The sequence below is a fragment of the Apodemus sylvaticus genome, chromosome 2 (assembly GCF_947179515.1).
Source record: "Apodemus sylvaticus chromosome 2, mApoSyl1.1, whole genome shotgun sequence".
In the NCBI taxonomy this organism is placed as follows: Eukaryota; Metazoa; Chordata; class Mammalia; order Rodentia; family Muridae; genus Apodemus; species Apodemus sylvaticus.
The window spans coordinates 24,632,324-24,656,021 of NC_067473.1; the positions used below are offsets into that span (position 1 = coordinate 24,632,324).

General features: G+C 41.4%; 1 protein-coding gene across 1 annotated transcript; it reads right to left on the reverse strand.

Moving 5' to 3' along the window:
• Positions 1 to 12,635: 12,635 nt before the first annotated feature.
• LOC127677271 (disks large homolog 5-like) lies at positions 12,636 to 17,756 on the reverse strand. The gene is made up of 6 exons (XM_052172378.1): positions 17,676 to 17,756; positions 17,394 to 17,589; positions 16,336 to 16,495; positions 14,314 to 14,457; positions 13,495 to 13,678; positions 12,636 to 12,779 (listed from the first exon to the last, which is right to left on the reverse strand). Exons 1-6 carry the CDS (start codon positions 17,754 to 17,756, stop codon positions 12,636 to 12,638), a joined length of 909 nt encoding a protein of 302 aa, XP_052028338.1.
• Positions 17,757 to 23,698: the final 5,942 nt, after the last annotated feature.

The window sequence follows — 23,698 nt, forward strand, 5'->3', positions numbered from 1 at the left end:
AGGGCTAATATCCAATATATACAAAGCACTCAAGAAGTTAAACTCCAGAAAACCAAATAAACCTATTAACAAATGGGGTACAGAGCTAAACAAAGAATTTTTACCTGAGGAATATCGAATGCCTGAGAAGCAACTAAAGAAATGTTCAACTTTGTTAGTCATCAGGGAAATGCAAATCCAAACAACCCTGAGATTTCACCTCACACCTGTCAAAATGGCTAAGTTCTAAAACTAGATAGACATTAGGTGCGAGCTAGGATGTGGACAAAGAGGAACATTCCTCCACTGCTGTTGATATTGCAAGCTGGTACAACCACTCAGGAAATCAGTTTGGCGGTCCCTCAGAAAAAGGGGTATATTACTAGAAGAGGACACTGTTATACATCTCCTGGGCATATACCCAGAGGATTCTCCAGTATGTAATAAGGGCACATGCTCCACTAAGTTCATAGCAGCCCTATTTGTAATAGCCAGAAGCTGAAAAGAACCCTGATGTCCCTCAGTGGAGGAATGGATACAGAAATTGTGGTATATTTACACAATGGAATATTACTCAGCTATTTAAATCAATGAATTCATGAAATTTTTGGGCAAATGGGTGGAATTGAAAAATATCATCTTGAGTGAGCTAACCCTATCACAAAAGATCACAACGCTATGCACTCACTGATAAGTGGATATTTGCTCAGAAGTTTAAAACCCTCAAGACACAATTCACATTATCAAATTATGCCCAAGAAGAAAGAACAAAGTATGGATACTCTTGACCTTCTCAGAAGGGGGCACAAAATTCCCACAGAAGGAAATATAAAGACAAAGTGTGGAGCAGAGTCTGAGGGAAAGACCAGCGACTACACCACCTAGTGATCCATCCCATATACAGATACAAAACCCAGACACTATTGTGGATGCCAACAAGCGCTTGGTGACTGGAGCTGGATATGGTTGTCACCTGGGAGGCTCTGCTGGTGCATGACAAATACAGACAGGGAGAATTTCAGCCTGCCATTGAACTGAGCACAGGGTCCACAATGAGGGAACTAGAGACAGGATCCAAGCTGCTGAAGGGTTTTGCAGCACCATAGGAGGAGCAATGATATGAGCCACCCAGTACTCCCAGAGCTCCCAGGGACAAAACCATCAACCAGAGAGTGCACATGGAGTTTCCCCTGGCTCCAGACACATAGGCAGCAGAGGATGACATTGTTGGACATCAAAGGGAGGAGAGGCCCTTGTGCCTGGAAAGACTAGATGCTGCAGTGTTGGGGAATGCTGGGACAGGCAAGCGGTAGAGGGTTGATTGGGAAGAGGGGAAGGGATGATGGGTTATGAGACTTGCAGGGGGCCGGGAATGAGAAAATAGGACAATATTTGAAATGTTAAGTGAAGAATATATCTAATAAAGAAAGTTAAAAAAGGGAAATATGTGAAGATTAAAAGTACACTAGGTCTTGGGTTGCTGTAAGAACTGTTAAGATGGGCTGGTGGAATCTTCTTTATATATATATATATAAATAATATATTATTTTCAATATTCTTTGTTTACATTCAAAATGATTTTCCCTTTCCCAATACCCCCCTCTCCATAAGTTCCCTAAGCCATCTTCCCTCCACCCATTCTCCTATCAACCCCGTCCTACTTCTCCTACAATGCTGGAACAAGCATTTTCAGGACAAGGGACCTCTATTTCCTCCTTCTTGGGAGTCATTTGATGTGTGAATTTTGGCTTTGGTATTCAGAGTTTCTGAGCTAATATCCATTTATAAGTGATTGTATTCCATGTGTGTTCTTTTGTGATTGGGTTACCTCACTTAGGATGATATTTTCCAGATCCACACATTTGCCGAAGAATTTCATGAATTCATTGTTTTTAATTGCTGAGTAGTATTTCATTGTGTAAATATACCACATTTTCTGTATCCATTCCTCCCTTGAAGGACATCTGGGTTCTTTCCAGCTTCAGGATATTATAAATAGGGCTGCTATGAACATAGTGGAGCATGTGTGCTTATTGCATGCTGGAGAATCATCTGGGTATATACCCAGAAGTGGTATTGCAGGGTCCTCCAGAAGTGTTATGTTCAGTTTTCTGAGGAACCACCAGAATGATTTCCAGAATGGTTGCACCAAGTTGCATTCCCACCAGCAGTGGAGGAGTGTTCCTCTTTCTCCACATCCTCACCAACACCTACTGTCTCCTGCATTTTTAATCTTAGCCATTCTGACAGGTGTAAGGTGAAATCTCAGGGTTGCTTTGATTTGCATTTCCCTAATGATTGATGATGTTGAACATTTTTTCAGGTGCTTCTCAGCCATTCGAAATTCTTTAGGTGAAAATTCTTTGTTTAGCTCTGTACCCCATTTTTAATAGGGTTATTTGGCTCTCTGGAGTTATAAAATCAACTCAAGCAAATCATTAGCCCTCCTATGCGCAAAAAATAGCAGCCTGAGAAAGAAATTAGGGAAATGACACCCTTCACAATAACCACAAACAATATAAAATTTCTTGGTGTGACTAACCAAACAAGTGAAAGATCTGTATGAGAAGAACTTCAGGTCTCTGAAGAAGGAAATTGAAGAAGACCTCAGAAAATGGAAAAATCTTCCATGCTCGTGCATTGGCAGGATTAATATAGTAAAAATGGCATCATACCAAAAGCAATCTACAGATTCAGTGCAATGCCCATGAAAATCCCAACTCAGTTCTTCATAGAGTTAGAAAGAGCAATTCTCAAGTTTATCTGGAATAACAAAAAACCCAGGATAGCTAAAACTATTCTCAACAGTAAAAGAACTTCTGGGGGAATCAGTATCCCAGACCTCAAGCAGTACTACAGAGCAATAGTGTGAAAAACTGCATGGTACTGGTACAGTGACAGGCAGGTAGATCAATGGAATAGGATTGAAGACCCAGAAATGAACCTACACACCTATGGTCACGTGATCTTTGACAAAGGAGCTGAAACCATCCAGTGGAAAAAAGATAGCCTTTTCAACAAATGGTGCTGGCTCAACTGGAGGTCAGCTTGCAGAAGAATACGAATTGATCCATTCTTATCTCCTTGTCCTCAGTTCAACTCCAAGTGGATCAAGGACCTTCACATAAAACCAGACACACTGAAAGTAATAGAAAAGAAACTGTGGAAGACCCTTGAGGATATGGGCACAGGGGAAATGTTCTTTTTTTTTCTTCTTTTTTTGGATTTGGTTTATTTGAGACAGGGTTTCTCTGTATAGCCATGGCTGTCCTGGAGCTCACTCTGTAGACCAGGCTGGCCTTGAATTCAGAAATCTGCCTGCCTATGCCTCCCAGAGTGCTGGGATTACAGGCATGTGCCACCACTGCCCGGCCTGGGGAAATGTTATTGAATAGAACACCAATAGCGTATGCTCTAAGATCAAGAATCGACAAATGGGATCTCATAAAATTACAAAGATTTGTAAGGCAAAGGACACTGTCAAGTGGACAAAACGGCAACCAACAAATTGGGAAAGGATCTTCACCTACCCTACATCAGACAGATGGTGGAATCTTGAATGCAACAGCATTCCAAATAGGCTAGAAGAAATTCAAAAGTGGGTGTGGTCATCCCCCAAAATGCCTGCCTGTGAACAGCTGTGGACTGGACGACCCTCTAAATATTAGTAGCTCCCAAGCTTCCAGATATACATACCTGTTTAATGCTTTGAAATACACATTAAACAAATATTATCAGGTTAAAACTAGTAAAGGGGTCGGTCTGTCATGATTTCTCATGTTGGTAATTTTCTTCAAATCTGTGGCTCATGTCTTCCTCCTGTCTTCTCCCTCTGTGCATTGGCCTGAAAGGCTTTACTAGCCCCCATAGCTTCAATCACCTAATCGGGCCAGGCTTTTCTCCTGTTTGAGACATGGTATTGTCTATTAGATGTAGAATTACCTCAAACATCTCAGGTCCAGCACTTCACTCTATCATTATTCTTAGTTCCTGTTCAGGTGTTGATCATTTGCAGATTAAATTCAGATACTCACAGAAATTAGAGGCCATTACAGGAAAGCCATCTTTGTTTAAGTAACACCTAAAACATACTTGAAGGAAATGTGTAGATTTGCAGAAAGGCCTCAATGGGTTGACCATTCTAAAACAGCAGGACTTGGTGCAAATGCTTAAAGATGGGTGGGAAGAAGGAGAATTGCATGTAAGCATGATGACTTGAACCTCAGATCCCAGAATCCACAAAGGCTTGAGTGTGCTTGTGGTCATCTACAGTCCCAGCGCTCCTACAGATAGGAAGCTGGCAGAGACAGGAGAGTCCCTGAAAACTTATGGATCAGCCAGCCTGGCACACAGAGCAGCAGGTGACAAGAGAGCCTGTCTCAAAGAAGGTAGAAGATGAGACAGAGGTTGTGTCCCATCATTGTGTCTTCTTTCTACCACATATGTGTAATGGCACATATGTGCCTACACTCACATTCACAAGAAAAGAAAAAAACAAGAAAACAAAAAACAAAGCCATAGGCAGATAATACCAGCTGTGGCCATATGACCATTTACAGAAATGAGGAGTATAAATGTCATGAGTGATTTTGTCCCATTTTGTTAAGGATACATTTGTACATGTATACATAGGATAGATGTCTATGTGTGTCTATGTGTGTCTTCTTGTATATAACATCCATGTTTTCCTTCCTTTCCTTTTATTATATAACATAGCATTGAGTTCATATGAGTACTTAAGTTTTTAATCTATATTAGCATATTTAAACTGTAAACATTCCAAAAGGGACTTCACTATTTTTTCTTGGAGAATAAGTAATGTGTTTAGGTTGTATGGGGATATTTATATCATGTTAGGTAAAATTACAATACCGTTGTCTTGTTGTTTGTTTTAGGACAGGTTCTGATAGATACCCAGTTTGTTTTTATATAAGAAAGGATCAGTAAATATGTAGCTCAGGATAGCTTTGAACTTCTGAACTGCTTAGTGAACATCCCAACTTTAAGCACTACATCTGTGTACCATCATGTCCAACTTATGTGGGGCTGGGACTCAAACCAGGGCTTCATACCTGCCAGGCAAGCACCTCCCAATTATGCTACATTCCAAGCACTTTTATTGTTTTTATTTGGAAATTCAGTGTAACATAGGAAGTGGTTGGGTGTCAAAGGGGAAAGTATGTGATGGGTGGTCTCCATTACCAACTTAATGGGATCTAGAATGACCTGAAAAATATATTTCTGATTGTGTTTGTGAGAATGTTTCCAGAGATTTGCTGAATGTCCATCCTCAGATTGGGTGGCCTCATCTAATAGGCAGCCCATATGTAGAGCAGGTCAAGGAAAGCCCAATGTGTGCCTGCCAACCTTCAGTTCTTCCTGAGTGCATCTGTCATTACTTTTGCCATGCTCCCCAAATATTATACTCAAGGTTTGGCAGCCTTCCAACATGATCTCAATATAAAGGATCAGAGACTCTTGTGGGGAGTCGGGTGAGAGAGGGAGGAGAGCCTTGTGTCCTGTGTCTTCAATGCTGAGGCTTCCAACTCTGTGGACTGAGTAGCCACTGAGTTCTTTTGTCTCTAAAGTAGTGGTTCTCATAGGGTCCCCAATGGAAAGGACCCAAGGAGCTGAAGGGGTTTGCAGCTCCATAGGAGGAACATCAGTATGAATCAACCAGTGCCCCCAGAGTTCTCAGGGACTAAACCAACAACCCAAGAGTACACATGGCTTCAGCAGTGTATGTAGCAGAGGATGGCCTTGTTGGACAGCAGTAGGACAGAATCTTGGATTCCAATGAGTAAAGGTGCTACTCATTGGAATAGTAGTATTTCCATTTTTACTCATGGAAACCTACTTAAGGAAAGCCAGCTATGCTCCCATGCTAAGTAGCATGAATTCAACCAGGAAAAGTGGCAAGCAAACAGCCAACCAGGACATTCTGCATGCAGAAGTGATTGGTTGGTTCCTGAGCTGTGATTGGGTGAGTCCTGGAGCTCTGTGGAAGCTGCCTGGGCATGACTTATGCCCAGCCTCCTGTGTCCCTGCCAAGATCACAGCTTCTGACAGGGAGAGCCGCTGGATCCCAGGACTTCATAGCATGGTAATCTCCATGGAGTAGGAGGCAACAGCAGGCCTCTTTGGAGGAAGACACAGGTCTGGTCCTCTTTACCCTCCTCTGTCCCCAGTCCCATTGCCCTAGGGACCTGCCTAGTGCCAGAAGGTCAGGAAGGCACCATCATCCACTGCTCCCAGACCCTAGTGTAGCTCCCTGCTGCTTCCAGGCTCCTCCCTATCCCTTCAAGTCTCTGTACATTGAGGAGGCAGAGGATTCTTGGTGCAATCTTTTGATGTTGTTGACTGCTAATGTCACCCTGGAGAACAAAATCTCATAAAGTAAGTTAAGATTTTTCAGTTTTGTGTTTGCCCTGTATTCATAGCTGCTCTCAGCAGCAGGTTGGACTAGTCTGAGCAGTTAATGATTCAAACTCTTGACCAAGTAATTTATGTCTAATAAAATATCTCCGTGAGGGGGGTGGGGCTCAGGGGAGGGGGTGAGGGGAAAAATGGAGCAATTGGCATTCTACTACATTCTTAACTCCACTTGAACCAGCACTATTTCATGGAAATGCTGTCTTTATTCTACTGGATGGTTTTAGCTTCTTTGTCAAAGATCAAGTGACCATGGGTGTGTGGGTTCAATTCTGGATCATCAATTTTATTCCATTGAACTACTGGCCTGTGCCTGTTCCAATGCCATGCAGTTTTTGTCAATATTGCTCTATAGCATAGTTTGAGGCCAGGGATAGTGATTACACCAGAAGTTCTTTTATTGTTGAGAATAGTTTTCATTATCTTGTGTGTGTGTGAGTGTGTGTGTGTGTGTGTATGTGTGTGTGTGTATTTGTGTGTGTGTGTGTGTGTGTGTGTGTGTGTTTGTTATTCCAAATGAATCTGAGAAATTCTCTTTCTAACTCTGAAGAATTGACTTGGAATTTTGATGGGGTTTGCATTAAACCTGTAGATTGCAAGATTGTGAGATGTCATTTTACTCTGTCAATCATGCTGATCCTCAAGCTTGGGACAGTTTTCCATCTTTTAGTTCTTTGATTTCTTTCTTCAGGGATTTGAAGTTCTTGCCAAACAGATTTTTCACTTGCTTCATTAGAGGTTTAGAGTCATAACAAGGTATTTTATATTAATTGTGACTATTGTGAAAGGTATAATTTCCATAATATCTTACTCAGCCAATTTATACTTTGAGTAGAGGAATGGCTGATGATTTGGTAGAATTAATTTTACATCCAGCCTCTTTGCTGAAGTTGCAGGATCTCTCTGGTAGAAATTTTGGGGTCTCTTTAGTATACTATCATATTAACTGCAAAGAGTGATATTTTGACTTCTTCTTTTCCAATTTGTATCCCTTGTCCTCCTTCTGTTGTCTTATTGCTCTAGCTAGAACTTCAAGTACTATTTTGAATAGGTTGGGCCTTGCCTTGTCCCTGATTTTAATTGGATTGCTTTGAGCTTTTCCCCATTTAGTTTGATGTTGGCTATTGGTTTGCTTTATATTTCTTTTCTTTTTTTTTGTCTTTTTTTATTCGATATATTTTTTATTTACATTTCAAATGATTTCCCCTTTTCTAGCCCCCACTCCCCGAAAGTCCCATAAGCTCCCTTTTCTCCCCCTGTCCTCCCACCCACCCCTTCCCACTTCCCCGTTCTGGTTTTGCCCTATACTTCTTCACTGAGTCTTTCTAGAACAAGGGGCCACTCTTCCTTTCTTCTTGTACCTCATTTGATGTATGGATTATGTTTGGGGTATTCCAGTTTTCTAGGTTAATATCCACTTATTAGTGTATTGCTTTTCTTATATTTAGGTATGAAGCTTGAATTCCTGATCTCTCCAATACTTGTAACATGAATGGGTGTTGTCTTTTGTCCAGTGCTTTTTCAGTATTTAATGTGATAATCATGTGGTTATTATCTTTGAGTTTGTTTATAGAGTGGATTACATTGATGGATTCCCATACATTGAACCATCCCTGCATTCCTGGATGAAGCCTACTTAATCAAGGTGAGTGATTGTTTTGATGTGGCCCTAGATTCAGTTTGTGAGAATTTTATTGAGTATTTTTGCATTGATATTCATAACTGAAATTGGTCTGAAGTTTTCTTTCTTTTTTGGCTCTCTTTATGGTTTTGGAATCAGTATAAATGTGTCTTCATAGACTGAATTCGGTGATGTTCTTTTGTTTCCTTTTGTTTCTGTTTTTTGAAAGCATTTGATAAGTATTGGTTATAGAGCTTCTTTGAAGTTCTGATAGAATTCTGCACTAAAATCATCTGTCCCTGGATATTTTTGCTTGCAGGACTTCTAATGACTGCTTCTATTCCTTTGGGGGCAGGTATGGTGCTATATAGATGGCTTATCCTGATTTAATTTTCGTAAGTGATATCTGTTGAGAAAAATGATCTATTTCATCCAGATTTTCCACTTTTGTTGAATGCATTCCTTTTTAGTAGAATCTGAATCTGAGTAGAACATTTTTTTGTATTTCCTCAGTTTCTGTTGTTATTTCTTACATTTCTTTTCTTATTTTGTTAATTTGGATAGTGTTTCTATGCCCTCTAGTTAGTCTGGATAAGTATTTATCTATCTTGTTGATTTTCTCAAAGAACCAGCTCCTGGTTTTGTTGATTCTTGGTATAATTCTGTTTCTTTCTACTTGGTTGATTTGCATCCTGAATTTCATTATTTCTTGCCATCTACTCCTCTTGAGTGTGTTTGCTTCTTTTTGTTCTAGAGCTTTCAGATGATCAGTTAAGCTGCTAGAGTAAGATCTCTCTAATGTATGGAGGAACTCAGGGCTATGAATTTTCCTCTTTGTATTTCTTAAAGTCCTTAAAGTTCCTATTCATCCTACTACTAAGTTATAAAAATTCATGTTGGAGTGGGCTTCAGGAACAGCTTAGCTGCTAAGACCACAGGTTGGTCTAGTAGAGGACATGAGTTTAGTTCCCAGAACCAGTTTCAGGGAATCTGGTGCCTCTTCTGATCTTTGTGTGCACTAGGCCATATATGCAGTGTACATACATACATACATACATACATACATACATACATATATACATACATACATACATACAGGTAAACACTCATGCACATCAAAAGTAAACATAGAAATACAACTTGGTGCTGGCCATGGTGGCACATGCCTATGATTTCAGCATTTGTGAGGCAGAGGCAATGGATCTCAGTGTTTCAGGCCAGCCAGGGCTACAGTGTATTGAGACCCTGCCTCCAAAACTAAACAAGTTGGGGATAAAAGGCAATGGGGTGGGGGACAAAAGATGTTCACTGATAATGAGTCTTTTGCTAATCCAAGTGTGATTTTGCCATTTACTCCTCTTGGATGTATTTGCTTCTTTTTATTCTAGAGCTTTCAGGTGTACTGTCAAGCTTCTAGTGAATGCTCTCTTCAGTTTCTTTATGGATGCACTCAGAGCTTTGAGTGTTCATCTTAGCACTGCATTCATTGTGTCCCATAAGTCTGGGGCTGTTGTGTCTTCATCTTCATTAAATTCTAAAATGTTTTCTTATTTCTTCCTTGACCAAGTTATCATTGAGTAGGGTATAGTTCAGCTTCCATGTGTATGTGGGATTTCTGTTGTTTTTGTTGCCATTGAAGACCAGCCTTAGACTGTGGTGATCTAATGGGATACATGGAATTATTTCAATTTTCTTGTATCAGGTGTAGCTTGTTTTGTGATCGAGAGGATGGTCAACTTTGGAGCAGGTACCATGAGGTGCTGAGAAGATATATTCTTCTGGTTTATGACAAAATATTCTTTTGATATCTGTTATAACATGGTCAATAACTGCTGTTAGTTTCATTCTGTATCTGTTTAGTTTGGGTTTCCATGATCTGTCCAATGATGAGGATGTGGTGTTGAAGTCTCCTACTATTTTTGTGTGAGATGCAATGCATGATTTGAGCATTAGTAAAGTTTATTTTATGAATGTGGGTGCCTATTCATTTGTAACATAGATGTTCACCCAGGAAAACTTAGAGTTGCAGTTTGAGAAGCTGTGTTTTTGTCTTGCTTTAATCTGGTACTTTCTCAGTATGACATTTTTTAAATGGTGGTATATATATCTTGTGATATTAGATGCCTGTGATTTACATCTTTTGATTTTATAGGGGATTACACTTTAGAGATTGTGTGTATGTAAGAAGAGACTTTGAATTTTGGACTTTTAACATGTTTGAAACTTTTATGATCTATGGGACCTCTGAGTTGGATTAAGAATATTTTCTGTTATGCTCTGGATTGGTATGGCCACAATAGACTCATCCATTTGATCAAGCTTATGTTAGCCAGGGAGTGGAATGTGTGGTTTAAATAAGCTTGACCAAGGCAATACCACTGTTAAAAGTTGTGGCCTCCTTGGAGTAGGTGTGTGACAGTGAGAATGGTCTTTGAGACCCTCCATGTAGCTATAAACTATACAGTCTTCTGTTTGCATGCAGAAGAAGTCACAGCTCCTTCTCACAGCTCCTCCAGTGCCATACCATCTTGGACTCTGCTCTACTCTCAATGATGATAATGGACTGAATCTCGGAACCTGTCACCCAGCCCCAATTAAATGTTGCCTCTTATAACAAAGCTGCTTTGTTCGTGTGTCTTTTCACAGTAAAGGAAAACCTAACTAAGACACTGGGCTTTTTGTTTATCCATATGAACAGAAGAAGGGCTCTATCAAGACCTGTAATTAATTGTGTTGGGATTTTGATTGGAATGTATTGTATCTGTAAGTTGTTTTCCCTCAGATGTCCATTTTCTCTATGGTAATCCTTGTTAACTCTGACCATGGGAGCTCTTTCCTTCTCATGATAAATTTTTCCGTTTTTTTTTCTTTGTATGGTTCTCTTTGTTTCTACTTGATTGATTTCAGCCCTTAGTTTGATGATTTCCTGTCTTCTACTGCTCCTGGGTGAATTAACTTTTTTGTTCCAGGCCATTCAGGTGTGTCCTTAAGGTACTAATGTATGCTCTCTTCAGTTTATTTTGGAGGCACTCAGGGCTATGAGTTTTCCTCTTAGCACTGCTTTCATTGTGTCCCATAATTTGGGTATGTTGTGGCTCTATTTTCTTTAAATTCTAAGCAGTCTTTGATTTATTTCTTCCTTGACCTAGGTGTCACTGAGTATTGTTCAGCTTCCCTGTGTATGTGGGCTTTCTGTTGTTTTTGTTGCTATTGAGGACAACTCTTACTCCATAGTGATCTGATAGGAGGTATAGGATTATTTTGATCCTCTTATATCTGTTGAGGTATGTCTTGTGACCAATTATATGGTCGATTTTGGAGAAAGTACCATGAGGTGCTGAGAAAAATATATATTCTTTTGCTTTAGGATAAAATGTTCTCTCTCTATAAATCTGTTAAATCCAATTGGTCTAAAACTTCATTTTTTTCACTGTGTCCCTGTTTAGTTTCTGCTTTCCTGATCAGTTCATTGAGGAGAGTGGGGTGTTGAAGTCACCCACAACTATTGTGTCAGGTGCAATGTGTGATTTGAGCTTTAGTAAAGATTCTTTGACGAATGAGGGTGCACTTGCATTTGGAGCATAGATCTGAAAATCTTGTCTTATAGGTCTTTCATTGCTTGCATAAACTTATACCAAGATACAGTTTTTTAATTCTGGGTACTGTATGTTGTGGCTTTCCTAATTTTTTTCAGCTTCTTTATCCTTTCAATAAAAACAGCTACTGACATTTTTAAGTTCATTATGAATCAAGAGACTTTCCCTGTAGGTGCTTATCAGGTATAGTTCTTTTGTACATCTTTAGGAATCACTTAAGTATACTATCATAACATGTGTAACTAGCAATACTTTGACATTGTTCCTTACCTTTTGTATGCCCTTGATGTCATTTTGTTGTCTGATTGTTCTAGGTAGAAATTCATGGGCTATATTAAATAGATAGGAGCTGCAGTCTCCATTCTAATAGAGTTCTACATTTTAGGAATAGGAGAATACATGACAGCATGGAGAGAGTATGTCAGTGATTACATCCTAAAGTGTGTATCCATGGGAGAAGCCACATTATTCATACAAAAGACCATTGTCTTGTATACCCTAGTGGGCTTTGAAATCACTCTGTAGCCAGGCATCCCGGGGCTTACCGAGATCCATCTGTGGTTGTGAGGTCTATGTGTACAGGATAGGACAGAAAACCTGAATAAGTAATATGGTCTCAAAAGTGAGGAATTACAAATAAATTTTTATTCATCAGAAATACATTTCAAAAACAGGCTTTTAAAGATAATTACTATAAACAGTGAAAAGCATAAGAAAAAAAGCAATAACAATAATATATAATATCCAATAACATAACAAGTAACAAAACAGCAGAAAACCAAACAGCAACCAAAACTCTAACAGTAAATTATATGAACCAGATTTCTCTCACTACACTTTCAGCAACAGGGACTTACAGTCTGTTTCTTCTCTTGGACATGTGGTGGCAGGGCAGTCACCGAAGTTCTCCCCCAAGGGGTAATGTTTGTACAGGAAAGGGAATAAATTCCTGAATTGATTGGCTCACTGGCTAGGTAGTTAGTGCCTATTCAACCTGAGGAGTTCAATTATGTGGTAGAAGACTCATCCAAGGAATTTTGTGGCTGTTGAGGATGGAGATCATCAGGAGCTTCCTGAAGTGGCAACTCATTCTGCAGGAGGCCCTCTTCCTGGGCTGTGGAAATATCAGCTCTTGCTACACTCTCTGCATCCTAGAAGAGGAAGGCAGTTATTAAGACAGAGGCTTGTTGGGAATCTAAATGTCAGCTGTCAGGCTGCTGCCTCCCACCCTCTCAACAGGAATGTTATCATTGATCTTTTAACTGACACCATTGCTGTTACAACTGCAGGCACAGCAAAATATCCAGCAACATTAACCTACATTAACAGTAGGGCTGACAAGCTGCTACTCATTTTTATCAGGGCACACCAAGAAATGGGCAATTGGAAGAGACTTCACTGGGTTACAGGAGGAAAGGAAAATGCCACATGCCACAAAGATCAAAGAAAAGGAGAATAACATATTTCTTATTAGTGTTTGAATTTTAACCCTGCAAATTGCTAACTACTTTGGAAGTCATATGACCCTTGCATGCCCTCTGTCACAGGACCCAGAACTTACTCAAAGCTCTGCAAAGCAGCCCACCTATCATGAGCAGGTGTAGGAATGCTGCATGATATTGATCTATCACCCTTACTGGTCTTCAGAATAAAGAGGAGTCGAAAGGTATACTTGCCATATTTCAGCTTATCTCAAGAGGTTCACAACGCAGAATGTGCATAGCCCTAGCAGTGACCAACTACATTCCATGAGGTGGGTGGCTGCTTGGGACTGTGCATTAGAATGGTGCTGTGTGAAAGCAAAGATGGATGCAGTAGCAAAATGTTATCAGTCAGTATAAGCCAGGCTGAGCTGCTTGTACCTACCTGATGTTGTTGGCCCTGGAGGATGCTGGTCTTGTCCTGTTCATCTTTAACATTCAGGTTCAAGTCAATCAGGTATTGCTGAATGATGGTCCAATCAGCATGTACTTCCTTGTTCTCCTGCTTCAGTGTAACCAATCTCTTATTCATAATGTTCTTCTGCATCAGGAGCCGGCTGTGCAGGTTGCTAGAGACACAATCTTCATGGTAAGATCCTGCAGGCTCCTCCTCCCATTCCTACATCAAGGTCCCATTAACCCCACCAGGACCTAGGTTCCCAGGAATACCTAATGCAATACATCTCAATACATTCTTGAGAGGTCCACAAACAGCAAATAGCAACTTGAGGGAAGAAATAAATGATTGCTGCAGCCCAAACACCAATAAGGTTGCATGTCTCTCCAAAGAACAAGGTATCTGAAACTATCCATGACAGCCCAAAGCATTTCAGCAACATCAATTAGTAGGTTGCAGATACCCTCAATGCAGTCAGTAGAATCAAGAGGAAGGCATTGTATCCTTTTGTTAGATCACATTTAGCTCTGTAAAACCATGCCTGAGTCCCACAGACCTAGAACTGTACCATAACCCTCTCATGATCTGAATCACTCTTCTAATGAGAGGCTCCTGATGATGCCTGTACACTCTTAGGATGAGTAACAGTCTCTTACAGACTTTGAAACTGACAGGAGAAGTCCCAAGGCACAGTGATGGCTAAAAGGCAGAAGGGATAGAATCAGACCTGCAGACTCTGCAGTCCAGGAACAAAGGAAGGCAGAAAGGGCCATTCCACACCTGGTGACCTCCATGAACAGTACTTACCGATAGAAGTTAATCTCCTTCTTGAGATCCTGGAAGGTCTGTTTGGCCTCAATGTTCTCCTTCTCTAAGGTGTGTAGAAATGTCATAATCTCCTTCTCCTTTAACTTCAATTTTTCATATAACGGATTTGGTGTGTAGTATGGCCTGTCCCCAGGAAGATAGAACTCTATGAACATGTGCCTTTTTTAAAACACCTTTTTAGAACACATACACATCTAAGTATTATATATATATATATATTTGTATTTTTGAGACAAGGTTTCTCTGTGTAGCCCTGGCTGTCCTGCAACTCACTCTGTAGACAAGGCTGGCCTCAAACTCAGAAATCCATCTGCCACTGCCTCCCAAATGCTGGGAATACAGGTGTGTGCTACCATGGCCTGGCTGAAAATGTGTTTCTTTTTTTTTATTCGATATATTTTTTTATTTACATTTCAAATGTTTTCCCCTTGTCTGGCTTACCACTCTCCAAAAATCCCATGAGCCCTCTTCCCTAACCCTACTCCCTCATCCACCCCTTCCCACTTCCCTGTTCTGGTATTGCCCCATTCTGCTACTGCTTTCCATAACCAGGGGCCACTCCTCCTTTCTAGGAACACATGAACATAGACTGGGTCTTGTACTCCCAGCACAGGAAGGTCAATTCCTGGATTCTACATGCTGGGATCTTTTTCATCTTTGGAAACTTTTTATCTTTTCCCAAGGACAGCATAAGCTATATATCCAGATGGAGGGTGCCCTGGCTCCCTGTGTTTACTCATTAGATCTGGAGGGGCAATCTGGCCCCTTGTGCCCTCAAGAGTATAGGCCACAGGTCATTGCCAACTAGACACCTGTGATTATATTTTCCCTGTTTTGACAACAGGGATTATAATTCCTGGATTCAGAGGCAGAAATTACACATAATTCTTGAGATGAGACCAGACATAACCAATGCTTTATAATCTGCCCAAGAGGTGCAACTGTTTACATAAATGTCCCCATGAAGGGAAGGAACAGTGCTATTTAATGTGGGGGCTCCCAGACATCAGGACTCACATCACCTTGAAACTGCATGTAAATCCTCAGTCCAATACACAGACCACAAGATTCCAAAGTGTGGAGGTAAATATAAACATATGAAACAGAAGCACTTGTATGTACACATGGAAGCAAACAGACTCATAGACTGGCACACACACATTAGGAGAAAAGGACACAGAGCAAGAGAATGAGAAATAAAGACAGAGACAGAACTAGAGATAACAGAATGAGAATCAGCAGAAATGTTTGCAACATTACTGTCTCAGAGTACCCTGGATGTCACAGATCCCTGAATTTAAAAGAGTAGAGAGAAATATAAACATGCAAAAAATTAATTCACAAGAGACACCACAATCATGTGCACACACACATGCATACACACAGAAACAGATATACACACTTGTGTACACACATGTAAGGGAAAAAAGAGACAGAGTAACAGAAAGAGAGAGAGAGTGAATCAGAGACAGAAGCAGAGAGAACACGAGATTCAGAAGAAATGCATGCAACATTACAGTACCAGAGTATAAGTCACTCAGAGAAAGAGGAACAGGCAGAGCCTCAGACGTCTAGTCAAGCACTGAGATGAACAATGTGGGACCAGGCCCCTCCATCTGCATTTAGCAGTTTCCAGCACTCAGTCACCTGCCAGTCCAGTACAAACACTCACCACAAACTCTCAGCTCCTAGAACCTCAGAAAAGCACCTCCTTTCAAGGGCTTTCCCAAAGCACTCTGGGAACTCACTGACCATTGCCTCTATCCCTGAATTCTTCACTCAGACCACAAGTCCCACTTTTGACCTGGAGGAAGCAGAAGAGTCCATTTCCCTTCTTACTCCTGACCAAGCTTCAGGTTCTGTCTCTCCTCTAAGAAGTATTTAGGGACATGAGATTTGACCCAGGGATATCATGAAGACACACCTTCCTATAATCAACCACCTTAAAAAGATGTGGCATTTACTCCAGATGAACACCACAGCATTTGGAGCAATGCATACCTCTTGTTCATGGCTCCCTCAGTGACATAGATCAAGCGATCTCTCAGCTCATTTCTCTCTTGTGTAACGAGCTTCAGCTCTCTGGTCAGCCTCTCCTCTTCCTCCTCGGCCTGCTTCTTGCTTAGGACAGTTGCAGGGGATGATGTCTGCCTGCCAGCCCCTGTAGGTAAAAGAACACAAGTGAACTTACATTTTTGGAATGCATAGAGTATAGACAGTATACTCTGAGGCCTATAAAGTAGACCACCTACTTTAAAGTAGTTCTAGTAGGCCTAGAACCCAGTGACACCACACAGAGTTTCATCCAGCCTTTAGATGCATCCTCAGTGGACCTCAGTTATCCCTCACTCTATAGCGACTAGGAGATGTAAGCAGCCATGTGTGTCCTCTGTCTCCCTATGTATTCTTATGATGACCACAGAGATGGCTTCTCCTGACTTATTAACAAATACACAGAGTACAACTTGGCTTCAGAGTCCTCAGTCCTGTGGTTTCACAAGTCATACTATAAATTCACTATTCACAAGTACTTGAGTGTTATATGATGTTCAGATCTCCTATTCTGTTACTCTAAGCCCAGGAAATGGCCTTAAAACATCCTGCAGGGGGAGAACACACTGATTTATTTCCTCTATTGAAACAACCATCACTCCAGAAGCGGCCACAGGATGGAATCTCTGCTGGGTTTATCAATTCTGATTGGTCTTTGGTTACAGTACAATTATTCCTGCCACCCACAACCAGTGGGAAAGCTAAGGTGGGAACTTTGAGGGAGAGGAAGTCAGAGGAGTTCTGAGAACAAGAGTTTATCAGCAGGGTCACAAATCTCTCCCTGGTACTATTGTCAGAGAGACGCTGAAGCTAGAAGCATGGTAGTGAAGGCAGTGATGCCCTTCCCTAAATTGGTGTAGGTTAGATCCTCTGTGACTCCTGATGCTCTCATTCTGTCCCCAAGTAACAACCACAATACTCAGTGAAAGTGAAGAATTGGAATTTGCTAGAAAGGCCAGCTCGGGCCACCCTGCCAGGAAGCTCAATATCCACTTCCCAGTACTTACTCCACATTCTCCAAGACCACCTCCTTTGTCCTTCATTACTCTCAGATGAAAGGCCAGCTCCCTTCCTCCTCTCTCTAGTCTCTCTCCCATCCACATTGGTTCTCCGAAAGAGTTTTCTGAGTCGAGCAAACATGTCTATCAGTGTATCCTCTAGACACTGACTGAGAAACCTCAATGCTCTGCTGTTGCTACAACACTGGTGACATCACAGCTCATGCCAAGAACTCTCTGGAAGATTATAGAATGTTCAAGAAGGGACTGCTGATGTCATGGGTTACATACAGCCTTTGGCTCCCTACTAATTTTCCCCCTGTACTGAACATGAAGCTTAAGTGCTCTTTCCTGAAGACTCTCCAGGGGCATAGCCACTGAGCCCATCTTCCTTCCAAGGCCATGGTTTACTCTGGGCTTAATTGCCATCACCTCAGTAATCCCTGTGTTTCTAACTGAGGGTTTCCTTTTCAAACCCTTCTCAGAAATGTCTCATCCTATCTCAAATTTTCCTCAATCAGCAATATGGACCTTTAAAATGTACTGAGAAATAACTCCAGTTTTAATATGAAGTCTAAAGTTCTCCTGTCTTTGGTACAGGTGCATGAAATTACATCCAGGCTGAGCCTGAAGGGCAGGTTAATATGTGGATGTGTGTTAGGGGCTACACTCATGATATCTTGTGCTTAGCTTTTTTAAAGCTGCCCCAAGATGTCTTAACAGAGAGACAGGAGAGAGAGAGAGAGAGAGAGAGAGAGAGAGAGAGAGAGAGAGAGAGAGAGAGAGAGAGAGAGAGAGAGAGTTGCAGTCCTCATGGTTCTGGCAAGAGTCTGGAGATCAGTTGACAGAGGGAACTAAAACATTGAAGCCACCAATGGAAAGGCCCTCAGGCAGGGTCTCATTTCTGCACCAGTGTCACCAAAGGAGGATTGCTTATAGCCCTGTATAATCTATAAAATGAGATTATGTCAGAACAAAATAAAATAGTCAAAATTGGTAAGGCTGTATGAAAATATAATAGATGTATGTTAGTGCACAGAGCAAGGGCCTAACATCTTGTGCTTGGGTTCATGATCGGTCCCACAAACCAGAAAAACACCTTTCTCAAATAAATAGGGATGGATTAATGAATGTAGACCATAATACTGATTGAATACAACCACATATCAGATTTTGGGAGCTGAGCCATGGCTAAAAACATCTATATTCATCAACTTCTAAAGCAAAAAACAAAAACAAACAAACAGAAAACCCAAAATACATGTAGCTTCTATGAAGTTGTAGGAAGTGTCCAGTGCTCATTTCTGATTAGGTCATTTTAGATATAAGAGTGTATATTGACCATTAATTTGATGGGTCCTATGTAAATTTTGTTGAACATGATAAGTTTAACAAATGTCATAAAGAACATAAGAGTATGTGTCAACATGACCTTCCTCTGAGACAAGTTACTTTTCTGTGTCAGTGATTTGGCAGGCACATTATAGCAGTAATCGAACTAGGGAGCTGACATAGAACAAAATGTCTGTAGCTACACTGGTGGGTACACACCTCAGCATTAGAAAAGCCAGGTCTCTGTCAGTGACTAGTCCTGTCCTACCATTCCTAGGAACCCTACTTGTAAGCCTAACAACAGTAAAGTGGAAGCAGGATTATCTGAGGTGAAGGTTAGCTTGAGAGGCCAGGTAGAGGATGAAATGGAATTTTTAAGACTTGGTTTCAGAGAAAACACTGAAACACACCCTCCATTCAAGGTGTCACCTACCATCTTTGTCTATTTTAATGAACTTACCATTTTCTCTCTGCAAGTGTTTCTAGCTGGGAAGATGGAGAAGGGGAAATGTTCTTTCTTTTCTAAGGATTTTGTTCTCTCTTTCCCTGGGTTCACATTAAGAAATGAAGAAGGTTTATGGGACATATGGGGAGGGGGGATCTGGGAAAGGGAAAATCATTTGGAATGTAAACAAAGAATATAGAAAATAAAAATATTAAAAAAAAAGAAATAATGAGAGTGGGTATCACCATCTGGACAACTGAGTATTATCCACTGCTGCTAGCATGATACAGTGCCAGTTACAATCTCTAGCTTTCCTGAGTGCCACTGCCACATCACCACATATCAAGTGCTGAGGACAAAACCCAGTGAACTTTTCGAGGGACTTGACAGACACCATCAGAGATACTACCCTTCCTTGCCCTGAGAGTAAATCAAGCAGACACAATGTGAACTTAGTGGGATATTTAACCATACATGTTTCTCCCATGCCCACATTTCTGCATTCAATCCAGGGCAGAGTTCATGCACCTCTCTCCTAGCTTTATCTTGATATACTTCCCTAGTGCCCACATATTTTATAGATTTGGGTGTAGTCAAGCAATTGCTGCCCTCAGTCAGATGTGAAGAGTATCAATGTCAAGTGGCCATGCTATATTTGCTTATACAAGTACATTGTTGAAAATGGAGCATAAGTGAGGAGTGGGACACCAGCACTGGTTCCTGGCCTTTGTGTGCCTAGACTGGTTCACAGGGAAGTTGGAAGGACACTTTGGGATCCCCTGCAGGGACAGAGTGAGGTGCAATTGTCACTGAGAAGGTTGAGCAACACTGCTCAGGCCCCTCCTTCAGGTAACAAACACCTTTTCTGTTCTACCTCTAAGGAGCTCCTTTTGAGGCCACAGAACTTGTCTAAACTGTAAGGTCATGCAGAAATTTTTCATAATGATACATTTTTTTCTGATAATTTTTTGTGCCATAGCATAACTGTAGCAAATTTGTGACTTGCTAGCCATCTATTTCATACTGTTGTTGTAACATGCCTACATGATCTTCATGCAAAACAAAAGAATCTTGATTCAGACCAGGGACATGCTGTCCATGTACCATGTCATGTACTGCATGTTTTGAGGATTTTAATCAGGAAATTTCACATCTATATCCTTCACCTAGTACCCATCAAATTCAAAGTCAATATGCACTATTATGTCTAAAATGGCTTGAGTCAGGGCCCTTTGCTTGTATGATGGTGCTCCCCCACCCACGCACCTTCCCCTCCCCTACTGCTTCAGCACTCCACTCCACTGGGGCATCAATCTTCCATGGAACTAAGGGCCTCCCAACTGTTGAGGCAAGGCCACTCCCTGCTACAATGTTTCCTGCTCAGGTTTGAGCTGTTGCCCTCATTGGTCCATCGTGAGGTGTGTATTCATCAAACCATCCCTGTTTAACTTAATTCAGTGTTCCTGTGGTTTGTTGGGTGACCCCTGGACACCAATCCTTCCCTTCAGCAGCACCTAGGACAATGAGCCAAGGCCAGGAATGGTGATATCTTGGCCTAAAATATGTGACAAAAGGAATGGATAATTTATCCCTTGTGATAAGGATCAAGAGTCTCCTTGGTGCTCTTTATGTCCTTGTTGGTCATGTGCAACAGCTTCAAGAGTCCAGTTCTGATTTTCTTTAGGATCATGGTGTTCCCATCATAATTTCTATAGCAGAGAGAACATTGTTTACTTATGTTGCAGTGTATACATTATCATTGTAAACTCCAAGATTGTGTTGTTTACCGAATACATTTTGTATGGTGTAGCTCAGACCTAGCACAGACCTTTAATCTAAGAGCTTTCTGTTTACTGTAAACAAGTACTTTATTGTCCTTTGGCTTAGCCCAAGAACACACCTTTGTTGCAGGGCAAACAAATGTTAATTCCAGGGCAAGGCAGAGCAAGGAACCAATTGAAATGGAATTGATATAACTAAACAAAAGGAAGGTTTTTAAGTTGAAAGATATTTAAAACAGTGTGGAGAGGGATAAAGAATGCTTTCCTTCTGGGAGGTCAGCAGGGTAGCAAAGACAGCTGAGGGCTTTCCCTGACTCTCTGACCTGGCAGGTTTCACCCCAGCATCTGGCTCCTGAGTCTTCATTGTTAAAATTAAATGGCTGGCATATGTGTATTGTTTTAAATGTATTTATTAATCATTCCATTTGAATAAATCTCAAATGATATACCACTTCCTGGTTATGCCTCCAACAACCCCTCAAACCACATCTTCCCTTTCTCCCTCCCCTTTGCCTGTATGAGGGCCTCACCCACTCACCCTTTCCTGCCCTACAGATTCAGCATCCCACTACCCTGGGGCATCAATCCTCCACAGGACTAAGGGCCTCTCCTCCCATTGTTGTCAGGCAGGGCCATCATCTGCTACAATGTATCTGGAGCTAAAGATCCCTCCCTGTACACTCCTCTGTTTATGGTCTACTCACTGGGAACACTGGGTGATCCTGGCAATAGATGTTGTTCTTCCAGCGAGGTTACAATTCCCCTTGACCCTTCAGCTTTTCCCCTAACTTCCCCACCAGTTTTCCAGACCTCAGTCTTATGGATGGCACCAAGGGTAAGTTGCCTGCTGGACTTCCCTAAGAACCTTCACAAGAGGTTCCTGTCTGCAAACATCTTTTGACCACACTATCAGTGTCTGGTTTGGTGTCTGCAATTATGATGGATCCCAATGTAGGGCAGCCCCTTGATGCCCCTTCCTTCTGTCTCTGCTCCATTTGTTGTCCATGTTCTTACTTTGCTGAGGAACATTTATGGATTAAAATTTGGAAATGAGTGTGTGGTTTCATCCCTTTAAGGAGGGGGGTCACAGGGTTGTTTAAGTGTGGAGGTATACCTATCCCATGGATGTGGTCTCTACAGGTTCTATTTTCCCCTTCTCTGCACATTAGGGCTAAAATCCTCCCCCTTGGGTCCTGGGAACCTCATGTTTCCCTGGTGTCTGGGTCCCTCACGTGGCTAACCCAGTTCCGCATCCCCCCTGCTACATATTTTTGTTCCATTTCCAGACCCTCTTTCCTTCTCTCCTATCCTCTCCAGTACCTAATACTGCCCCTTATTTCCTCCCTCACCTCTCTCTCTCCCAGGTCTCCTCTACCTCCACCTCCCACCATCATCCTGTTACCCCCTCAGTGCAGGACTGAAGCAGCCATGCCCTGGTCTCCCTTCCTTCTAAGATCCATAGTGTCTGTGGGGTATATCATGGACATTGTGAACTTTAGGACAAATATCAACTTTTCAGGAGACACATACCATGTGTGTTCATTTGTGTGGGTTACCACACTCAGGATATTTTCTATATCGTCCATTTGCCTGCAAATTGTATGAAGTCATTGGTTTTTTAATTGCTTAGTAGTACTCCATTCAGTAACCATACATTCTGTATCCATTCTTCCATAGGGACATCTGGGTTCTTTCTGGCTTCTGATTATTATCAATAAGGCTGCTACGAACATAGGGGACTATGTGTCATTTTTATATGTCAGAACAATTTTGGGTATATGCCCAGAAGTGATATAGCTGGGTGTTCAGGTAAAACCATTTCCAATTTTCATTGGAACCACCAGATTGATTTCTTCTTATTCAGAAGTAGAATCCACTGTCAACTTTGGAAGCATCCTTATGATTTAAGAAGCATGTGTATGCTGCTCAGGAGGAACTTGTGGGAAAGATTACTAGGATGTGCAATATTAGAAACCTGTTTTAGTTGGCCTTAAGCTGTGCATATGATCACACCTTGTTGCATCAGGCTTTTATCTGAGAGCTTCTTTCTCTGACCGCTCTCGAACTATTCTATTGGAGACTTGCATCTCTGACTGGGACCCTCAGATGCATACCCCAGGGTGCTAGGGTCTTACAGTCCACATCTTCTGATGGCCTTCATCCTCCCTGGAAGCCTGTCCTAAAGGACTGGGATTACACTTCACCAGGGGGATTTGGAACAGGAGCAACTTCCTGACTGATGGTTTCCTCCCATAGAATCTTTAAAAATAGAGTTGCTTCCTATTTGTCAGTTTTTGTGTCTTTTTTTTAATTGAATGAAAATACATAGGATACATTTTTTCAAGACTCACTTTGTGAATTTATATTTTTGGTTTGTTAACAGGAGACAGCTTTTTTACATATTTTAATTACAAACATCTTAGAATGCTTCAATTTTCCCCCCTAACAATTTAGCATACAGCAATGTCTTGCCCTTATCTCTTAAAGGACCCAAAAGTGCTTTAGCAAACTGAAGGAATAAATGAGGAATATTATGTTTATGGGACAACAAATTATTGACCATAAATAATATATTCTCATCATTATCTATTTGAGACAAACCCTGAAGGGCCCAGAATTGAATTTGAAAAGTTAGTCTTCGCCTTCCCCTCTGCCCCTCAGCTGGCCAGGTGAGTGAAAGCATCTGGGCAGCAGGGGTGAAGGTGGACAGTGCCTGAGGGAGAGGCGGGCAGGGCAGAGTGTGGTCAGGGAGAGCC

What these genes read in the sequence shown, in the direction of transcription:
- LOC127677271 (XM_052172378.1), bottom strand. Translation starts at nt 17,756, where the DNA reads ATGCCCCTGGAGAGTCTTCAGGAAAGAGCACTTAAGCTTCATGTTCAG. An exon ending in AAGGAGATTAACTTCTATCG is followed by an intron (nt 13,679 to 14,313) that starts GTAAGTACTGTT and finishes TTGTGTCTCTAG; the next exon opens with CAACCTGCACAGCCGGCTCC. An exon ending in TCCAGGGCCAACAACATCAG is followed by an intron (nt 12,780 to 13,494) that starts GTAGGTACAAGC and finishes TTCCTCTTCTAG; the next exon opens with GATGCAGAGAGTGTAGCAAG.